This window comes from Eublepharis macularius, chromosome 2 (assembly GCF_028583425.1).
Source record: "Eublepharis macularius isolate TG4126 chromosome 2, MPM_Emac_v1.0, whole genome shotgun sequence".
NCBI classification, from domain to species: Eukaryota; Metazoa; Chordata; class Lepidosauria; order Squamata; family Eublepharidae; genus Eublepharis; species Eublepharis macularius.
The window spans coordinates 66750529-66760597 of NC_072791.1; the positions used below are offsets into that span (position 1 = coordinate 66750529).

Below are 10069 nucleotides of genomic sequence, written 5' to 3' on the forward strand. Positions count from 1 at the left end.
CACCCACCTTCTTGCCTTCACGGAAAGGACGGGATGGGCATGACAGGAGAGGTCATTGGGAAGGGACATATTGGTTCCATCCAGAGAGGGAGAGGTTGAAAGAGGGAACGTCCAGGACTTTGTCTGGGAGAGGAGGACAAAGGGTTATTACAGCCGCATTACGGAGTGGAACCGGGAAGGCCCAAAGGCAACAGCAGTGACGTGGTAGCCCCTTGCGTGCAAAGGCGGCGGCAGCTGACATCACCCACCTTCCTGCCTTTGTGGAAAGCACAGGATGGGCAGGACAGGAGAGGTCGTTGGGAAGGGTCGTAGTGGTTCCATCTAGAGGGAGAGAGGTTGAAAGAGGGACTGGGAACTTGTCAGGGAGAGGACGCGATGAGGGAAGGAAGACCTGCCCATCAAGCTAAGTTGGGCTTAGATAGGGGGTTTCCAGGGCGCCAGAAGGAGTGCAGACAGAGTTCAGGCAGTCCCTGCCTCCGTTGCCAAGGGAATTGATTGAAGGTGCCTAACTGGCTTCACGAACAGCGGATGAATGCAATGAACGAGGCTTCCGACGACCACTTGTTCGTCTAGAATGGGATCTCACAAACAGCTTGTTCATGAACCGCCGATCAGGCTGTTTGTGGGGTTTTTTTGTTTGTAATGCACAGCACTTACATGGAATCCAGACATGAACAAAGCCCTGGTTGTAATGCTGTTCGTGCCCATGTCTAGTCATGGGTTCAGTTCAGTGTCATGAGTATTCTAACTTGCATTTTAAAAAGTTTTACTCCTTTATGGCAGTGAAGATATGCTTGCAACTGTGTGAGTAATGCCAGAGGTTGGGGGTGGGGGCAAGGCTGAGGGGTTCTTTTCTGGTTGAGCAGAAGCAGGAAGATTCTTTTATGTATGGAATACAGACTTAATTCACAGTATCTAAAGAAGGGAGTTCTGACTCTTGAAAGCTTATACTTTGAAATTCTTGTTGGTCTCTAAGGTGCCACTGAACTCAAATGAAAATCACATGATTCATATATTGTACTGTTCAGTTCTTCATAATGAATTTTGATTTTTTTTTATTTTAAGGGAGAAATAAACATTCTTATTTTAAAGTTTTCTTTCCATGTTACAACACACACAGGTGCTCTGAAAGAGAAGGGCATGTGGAAGGGAGTCCTGATTGAATGCCGTTTCCCTGGCCTGTTTATGTCTCTCTGTTTGTGACTTGCAAAATACACATTTGTCTCCCTCTCAGATTAGCATGTTAATACTTGACAGTAGAGATACCTCTGAAAAATCCCAAATGGAGGGAAAGCCCATTATGTTGTTTTTCTCTGGAGGAGGAGGAAGGTCTTCAGGAATCAGTAAGCAGGGATATGAGGAGATGCATGGTATTCCTTTATGGATTTTGATATAGCAGTATTATTTAACCTGTGACTGGCTGTTTTCACACATGCTGAATAATGCACTTTCAGTCCACTTTCAGTGCACTTTGCAACTGTGTGAAACAGGAAAATCCACTTACAAATGATGGCTAAAGGGCATTGAAAATGGATTAAAAGTGCATTATTTAGCGTAAGTGAAAGCAGTTAGACATTTCAGGGGATGTTGACGCAGAATGTATCCCTGAGAATTGCTATACTTTCACAAATATCAAACAGCTGCTTTGAATGAGTTTTGGTGCCATAACTAGGAATTGATCACACCATAAGAATCTTGTGCTTTGAAAGTTTTAATCAAAAGAGGCAAAAGGTCTATGCTTCAGATTTAGTATTAGAAAAGTACTGCCCTGACGTGGATGGCCCAGGAGAGCTTGATCTTGTCAGATTTCAGAAGCTTAAGCAGGGTCAGCCTGGGTTAGTAATTGGATGGGAGACTTCCAGTGAAGACCAGGGTTGCAGAGGCTGGCAATGACAAACCACCTCTGTTAGTCTCTTGCCATGAAAATTCCACCAGGGGTCAACATAAGTCAGTTATGACTTGAGGGCAGGATTTCAATTTTCAGAAAAGTACTACATTATTTTTCTCACAGAAAAAGTAGAATTGGGTTTGTTGAGATTGGGTCATGGGTTTAGTGGAGTTTTGTTTCATACTTTCATACTTTGTTTTTGTTTTGTTTTGCTCTGTGAATTAAAAGGCATTGCATCCTTGCAAGATATGCTTTATAATTTAAGTATCAGTGGGATATGATTTGCCAAAATCTTATCATTTGGAGCTCCCACTCTCAGTGGTTTGGGGGCTTTGTGTTGTTGATGTTCCTTTTCAACTAACTCTCAGATTACTCAGAGGCTAAACTTTGATGGAACTTCCAGTATATCAGAGTTGATCAGACTTTTCTTGAATTATATTTTCCTTTTTGATATGATGGTAACATTTTAAGTGATCTTGCCTTCCTCTCTTTTGAACAGAAAAAATACTTGAAGCGTCTGTATGAAATTAGAAACATCCTTGAGTCTTCTGACTTCTTTAAACGGCATGAGGTGAGTTGTGAGTACTTTGGAGTTCAGTACACTACTGATTTACAGCCACTTTGTTTCAGAGGAAGTTGTTAAAATAATCATGGGAAATGTCAGCTGTGTAGAATGTCTTGAATCAGTCTGAAGATTGCCTAGTTCTCTTTTCTCAGAGGCAGGTTCCCTCTTACTTGCACAGTTAACTGAATTGTCCCATGTCCAAATTACGGTGTGCTGGCATGTCCAATGTCTAGTTTCAACTGTATCCTCATCAACTATGTGTGCTAGCATGTGAGAGAGCCACAGCTAGGGAAGTATTGTGCTGGTGTGCTAATGTTGCAATTGTAGCTACTTTACACGCAAATCAGCCCAATTTAAACAAAATTGCTGGGCTTGTGAAAACTAGGGTTGCTAACAGGCCTGGATAAAAATGTCCTGTCTCTTTAACAAAGGCTTAATCTGTGGAAATGGACAGTTGAAGTTTTTCATGGCATGAAGGTAAATAACAGGTAATCCTATTGATTTTCTGTTAAAGGGCTAGGGCACTTTTTTGCCAGGCAGGTGGCAACTGCCAACTTGCATGGATGAGTCCTTTTGCCAGCATCACATTTAAAATGGACCTAGCAGGACCATACTTTGCCATAAAGTTACAGGAGAAGCCTTGTGTGTAAGCAAGAAGATGGGCCAGATCATCAGTTCACATGGGTGTTTGTCACCTGGTTGTGTGATCACATCAAGATCAAGAGCTAGAGGTGGTGGTATAAAAAAATATCAAATGCATTGCTTTTCATTGAAGTCTGTTCACACATTTAGATGTAAATTATTGAGGCATTGAGTCATGTGTTCACATTAAGTGGCAGTTTACGTTTTCTGTTTTCTGGGAATCTTTGTGTGGGTGTAATTTGTACATGCCCTGACCTGGATAGCCCAGGTGAGCCTGATCTTGTCAGATTTCAGAAGCTAAGCAGGGGCAGCCTTAGTTAGTAATTGTATAGGAGACCTCCAACGAAGACCAGGGTTGCAGAGGCAGGCAATGGCAAACCACCTTTGTTAGTCTCTTGCCATGAAAACTGCACCAGGGGTCGCCATAAGTAAACTATGACTTGAGGGCACTCTCCACCACCAATTTGTACATATTCTGTGCATGCATTTTAATAATTTCTCTATTGTCCCATATCTTTGGGCTCTAAGCCAGAGAAATGAGGGGAGAAGACTTTACTGTTCAGCGATTCACAGCCTGAAAAAGATGGCTCAGTCTTGGAGGCTTGCTTGTTGGCTCTAAGTTTATGGATGGTGAAGCTCAGTAACTGCAAACCCTTGTCAATGATAGCAAGCCTGGGGAGCTTTCAGAAAATACCTCTTACTCTCTTTCTCCCTCTGTCTTCCCTCTCTAGGTCATTGGAAGTTCACTGCTGTTTGTGCATGATGATAGTGGGCATGCCAATGTGTGGCTCATTGATTTTGGAAAGACTACTCTTCTCCCAGATGGGCAAACCTTGGATCATAGGATTCCTTGGCAAGAAGGCAACCGGGAGGATGGCTATTTACTAGGACTGGACAATTTGATTGATATCTTAGAAAGTATCTTGGAGAGATGAGAAGAGACTGACCCACAATCTCTGTGGTGCATTGCTTCATAATTTTTAACTTTTCTAGAATTGATCCCTTGGTTAGAGGGAAACATTTAAAAAAAAAACCAACAAAATTCTTGCCGGACTTTGAGGACATTTGTAAAATACTTGCCTTTTTGTAAAACATGGAGGAAACCCAAAACTAGCCTGTAGTGGGCCTGTGACAACATGAGTTGTGCAGGGGCAGCCATGAATCTACCAAGCTAATTTCAGATTTTATGGAACAAACAGAATATACACTGAACATTTGACAGTGTATCAGGACAACTGGTTGTTGGTGAATCGAGTAATTTTGTATTGCCATTCAGCAATCTAGAGTAACAGCTAAATTGCTTGGATACAATGGGACTGAATTCCTACCTAAAAAGGAACAACCATCAGAATTAACAGGCGGTCTTCCTTCTTAACCCTAGGCTGTATGTTCACACTACGGACAGGGCTGTTCACATTCCATGCATTCACATGTGTGCAGTGTAGCATGGAATCTGGTATAGACGTCTCCCCTTTCAAGTTTGTTTGTTTTAAATCTTCTAGTTGTCATAATGGTGCAGAAAATTTGGAAGTGTGCACACAGTGCTGCTGAAGCTTCCAAAGCCAAAGAGTTCTTGGAGCTTCTAGCAGTGAATGCAAGGGTTTGTGTGTCCTTATCCCCTTGTTCTGTGCTTCCAAGACTCTGTTCCCCTGCCAGTACATTTTTTTGTCCCTCTTTCCTTTCTTTGCATTTCTTTTCCTACTCCAGTCTTCGCCGAAATATTATCAACTGCCAACAAAAAAACAAAACTATTTCAAGCAAAATTAGTCTGTATTCTTGCCTTTACTTTTGTATGGATTTTAACCCATACATACCTATGGCTAAGAGCATGTGAATCTGCATAATTTTATTTTGAGTACAGAATTTGGATTTACTTCTTGAAGAGTTTGTGTGTATCCATGTCCATCTCCACTAGTATCGATGAGCCTGCTTCGTACATTAGGGAAATATAGTTTAAAAAACGGGGGCTTCTGGTTGACTTTGTATTAGTGCCCCCTTAAGGCGGCTAGTCTGTCCTTATCTTCCCTTGAGAATGCTTTTAAAATTCTTTCAGATTTTTAAGTCGGTTACCTAAGAGATTACACATTCCAAGGAGAAAACACCAAAGTGCTTCAAGAGTGACATAAGCACATTAGTGATGTTGAGGATTTTCCACAAGTGACCTGTTAAATTTCTCAGTGTGAGTGGGACTATATTTTATCAGTAAATGAAATGAATGCTAACTTAATGCAGTTAATAACAAAATGTTTCCTATCCAGGCATCAAAAATAAGCAGGAGTCTTATGATACCCTGGAGTCTAATAAGTTTTTATTCTAGCATAAACTGTTGTGGACTAGCCTTGTTAATCAGATGTTATTATCTGGGGATCAGAATTCGATCTTGCTGCTCACTGGTGAACCGGTTGGCTGTTTGCTTCTAGACCTGCCACTTCCACTTGGAATTATCAGCAGATTTCTGTTAAAAAAATAGTTCTCTCCATGAAGAGAGACACATTTAGGACTGTAAACATTTAAGTGCTAAGTACTTTCTTACAGTGAAGTATTAACAATCCTATCAGATGAAAGTGTCATCTCTACTGCAACTATTAATAAAGCAGCTAGCTTCATTTCCTCTATGAAGACAAGGCATCCTGGGACAGGAAACTACTATAACATAAACACCTGAGAAATGAGGGAGACCTGAAGTCACGTTGAGCAAGAGCCAGTATAGATCAACCTTGCAAAATACATTTGCTGAAGTTCAGTGGTTCAATTATTATTCCATTGATTGTCAACTCCATATTTTTGCAAATGTTGACTGATTCGGAGCTTTTCAGATTTGTGTTCGTTCTGAAGGGCTAGATGACAAAGCTGCCCTTATTCCATAATGGACGAGGGGTGAACCACTGGCTACTGCAGGGATGCTTTTGTAATCATGATTGTTTGATCACACATGTATTGATCTGTCTTGGTGATCTGAGGAGTTCTGTGTGCTGCACATGCTCCACTGTGGCAGGTTCATGGAGATCCCTAATGTTGTCCACTTAGCCCTCATTATTGCTTGTGTTTGTCTTTCATTTTTTCAGGTGTTTACCCATGGAGTGAAACTTTTTAAAGAAATGCACTTTTTCTTTCTTTGTCCATTCTCTGTAGATCAGTAGATAGGCTTTGGGAACAAAGATCTTTTCTGTTCTCCTCTCTGCCACTTACCTTGGTGTCGGTTTCAGCAGCCATAGTTGCGAGACAGGACTGAGCTATAGGTCCATGACATTATGAGTGGGAGTAAGCAATGAAAAGTTTGCCCCTTCTTGGTGCAAGGAATGCCGTAACCAAGTAACAGGCAAGAAGATCAATGGTTTCCCCCCACTGTTTTCCTGCTCCATGCTTGCTCTGAGAAGAGTTCACTGAAGTGTTGAAAAATTCCTGACCAAGTAAGTTACAAATTCACTAAAATTCAAAACATTAAAAAAAATTCAAAATTACTCACTTTTCACATTTTCAGTGCAACCTTTGAGCTTACTATATTTCAAAACAAGCTACTTTAAGTTAAGTTGGTTATTAATCACCCATGAACCAAAGTTTTAATCAGGTACAAAACCTGCATATAGCATTTATTGGATGGACAATTTGAAGCAAGATTGAAAATACCAGTTTTGCTATCTGAAAATGCATTTCATTAAGAAAGTCTTTTAAGATGAAAAGCAACACTTATGTGCTGCTGCTGCTTGTGTGTGTAGGGAGGGGGGTTGTGGAAGTGGCCAGTTTCATAGTGGCAGGTGTAGCAAAGTGGCGTGCAGTGGCTTTTTCAAACTGCTTGTGGGGCTTGCTTTAGAATAGCAATTTCCAAATGGTGAGTTACAGGTCATTTGGTGTATAGCACAAGAATGTTGAAGGGATTGCTTGAGAGGGGCTGATAGTTGTGTTTTCAGTTTTACCTGGCCCTGCCAGAAAGTCTCTGGGAAGATTTCAGTATATTTAAAAAACAGCTATTTAACCGCACTAATAGCCTATGTTTAAAATATCGATGCAAAGTAAGAAATGCAATACACCCTCCCTTCCCCTAGTATCTTGAATACCCTTGAACACATAAAACTGTCTTATACTGAGTCAGACCATCCATCTGTTAAGGTTAGTACCAGCAGCAATTCTTCAGGGTCTCAGGCGGAGGACTTCCACATAATCTGCTGCCTGGTCCCTTTAACTGAAGATGCCAGAGATTGCACCCAGGGCCTTTTGCACACAAAGCAGATATTCCACCACTGGGCCATGGCCCCTCCCAGTTTAGGGAACAGTGTGGTCATATAACAGCATGGAGCCTCAATCAACACATGTATCCTCCCTACTTAAAGGAACTTGAGCACCCAGCAGCCTCTGTTCCTCCCCCTTTACTGATGCTGTGGTTTATTGAGCTCCACAGCTGCCTCCTGCTAGTGATCCGCAGTCATGCTAGCCAGCCACTTCATCGAAGAGTTCCCAGTTGGCTCTCTGAAACTGATAAGCTGTTGTTCCTCAGCCCCCACTTCACAGCCTAATATTCACTGATTCTGGCCTATTCTCCCCACCTTGTTGTTTGCCTACCCCTTCTGTAGTGTTCTGTGGCATCTGCCTCTTTATCACTCATAGCTAGCTGTTTCTCTCTAAAGTGGCACTGAGAGCCAAGCTACAAGTGACTTTTTTCACGTGGACAACACTTGATCGTTTTCACAAGTTTTCCTGGGAACTGAAGTCCCAGTGAAGTCCTTCCCCTCTCTGTTAGAATCGCTGCCTGAAGAGCCAGAGAAAGCTGGCCGCAGCAGCAGCTTTTGCAAATTGTTCCTCCAGCCACAAGCCTGCTCTCAACCATCGTTTGGGGGCGGTCAGCTGCTACTTTCCCCCTGGGCGTCCTGCTCCCGGGGAGCTGCTCTGGAGAAAGCCACCCTTCTCTTGCTCCTGAGCTTCTGGAGAAAAACTGGAATGAGGGCATGTTAGAGCAGCAGCAGATTCTTCCGCTGTCACTGCGGCTGGAGCTTCACCGATGCGGCAGCTTTCTCCATAGCAGCTCCCCGGGAGCAGGACACCCAGGGGGAAAGTAGCAGCTGACCGCCCCCAAACGATCGTTGAGAGCAGGCTTGTGGCTGGAGGAACGATTTGCAAAAGCTGCTGCTGCAGCCGGCTTTCTCTGGCTCTTCAGGCAGCGATTCTAACAGAGGGGAAGGACACTGGGACTTCAGTTCCCCAGGAAAACGTGCGAAAACGATCAAGTGTTGTCCACGTGAAAAAAGTCACTTGTAGCTTGGCTCTGAGTGAGAAAGACACTGTTGAGACACAAAGGTGTTGCTGCCAATCATCTGCTGTTATAGGGAACCTGGGTCAAGATGGCGCTCAAAAGGACTTGACTAAAAGAGGTGTTGATCTGCTGTTTATTTGATAAGGAGATGTAGGTTTTTGTGAAGGCAAAGAGAACCATACTTGGAATTGGAGGGTAAGAACTTCTCTACAGATTTGCTGGCCCTGCTTTCACCACTAATTTATAATGCAAAGTTGGACCTGTCCTATCTCACAGGGCTGTTGTGAGGATTCTTACATTTTTGTCTAAAACATTTTCCTTGGAACATCCGTGGCAGAAAAGTGCAATATGTTGAACTGTAAAACTACATCTCTTGGAGGATAAAAAATTGTGGAAACTCCAGCCCCCAAAGGGCAGGTGTTATATATACAGTGAGAATATTCTCTCAATGTCCTTCTTTTGAGTTCCATGGTGAGATTTCAGTAATGGAAATAATGTTTTCCAGTGGTTCAGTTAATTTTGTCTACAGTTCTGTTTCTATTAATATCAACCAGTCAGAAATGCTTATTATCTGCAGGAACTGTTGATCTGAACACTACAGCGCAAACCAGGTACTGGTTCTGACACCCACCCTAGGGGTATAGGTTAAAAATGTTAGTACTTTTAAGATGTGCAATTTTCAAATAAATTTAACAGAATAAATGTCAGTTTTGGCTTTTAATTCTGGATGTTCTTGTGGTTTTGGCATTTAAACATATTTCTTTGTGTAATGGTGTCAGCCAGTCACCTTTTTCCTCCATTATTTTTGATAAAAAGGTAACTGTTAGTCATAAATCATGTTCCTGGTTTTTACTGTGTTAAATAGTCTCCAACATGTTTGGATTGAAGAGGGTGCTAAGAATTGGCTTAGTTAGTCAATAAGGTTTTTTAAAAAAATTGTGCAGCATTATTTTATGTTTAGTGGCTCCCTTGTGTAAAGACTGGTTTATGCATAGGCATTGTGTGAATTATCAGGGGTGGAAGAACAAAACAAATATTTTGTAAATGGCAATGAGATGAAGTATAATTTAGAAATTAGATATTCCCATCTGAAAGAATTTCCTTCATATTCAGGTACTGGGTGGGATCCAGGGACCCATTTGGATAAAATGCCACTTAGCTGGCAGAGGGGGTTGCAGTGAGGAAGGGAAATCACCTCATCTTCCTCTTCTGCCAGCAGTGCTTCCATTAATAACAAAAGCAAGGCGTTCCAATTTCTTCTAGCCCACCCCTCCCCCCTTGCAGCAAACCAGGACACACAGTGCTTTGTTCACCTGGGTCCCATGACTTCCAGAATTAACATGATACATCATGCACCCGTTCCAAATGTCCACATCCATTTTGAAGTGAGGCTTGCAGAACTACACACAATCCTCCAGGTAGGGTCTGACCAATGCGGTATATAGTGGGACAATGACATCCTGTGATTTAGATGTTATGCCTTTGTTAATACCCCCCCAGATTGCATTTGCCTTTTTTGCTGCTGCATCACAGTGATTGCTCTTATTTAGCTTCCTCCATCCATATCGCAAGATCTTCTTCACACACACTGCTACCCAGAAGTGTATCTCTCATCCAGTCTTCATGATTTGAATTTTTATTGCTCAGGTACAGGACCTGGCACTTAGCCATGCTGAATTGCATTTTATTCAAATCTACCCACTTTTCCACTATGGTCAGATCTCGTTGA

The 10069-nt window shown here is 42.2% G+C and overlaps 1 protein-coding gene across 2 annotated transcripts in view; it reads left to right on the forward strand.

Moving 5' to 3' along the window:
• ITPKA (inositol-trisphosphate 3-kinase A) overlaps positions 1-7814 on the forward strand; it is a 66163-nt gene extending 58349 nt beyond the window's left edge. For both annotated transcript variants that reach the window (XM_054971526.1, XM_054971527.1), the window contains 2 exons: positions 2388-2459; positions 3827-7814. In XM_054971526.1, the coding sequence (XP_054827501.1) occupies positions 2388-2459; positions 3827-4030 (276 nt within the window). In that variant the 3' untranslated portion in view covers positions 4031-7814. The remainder of the gene's footprint in view (positions 1-2387; positions 2460-3826) is intronic.
• Positions 7815-10069: the final 2255 nt, after the last annotated feature.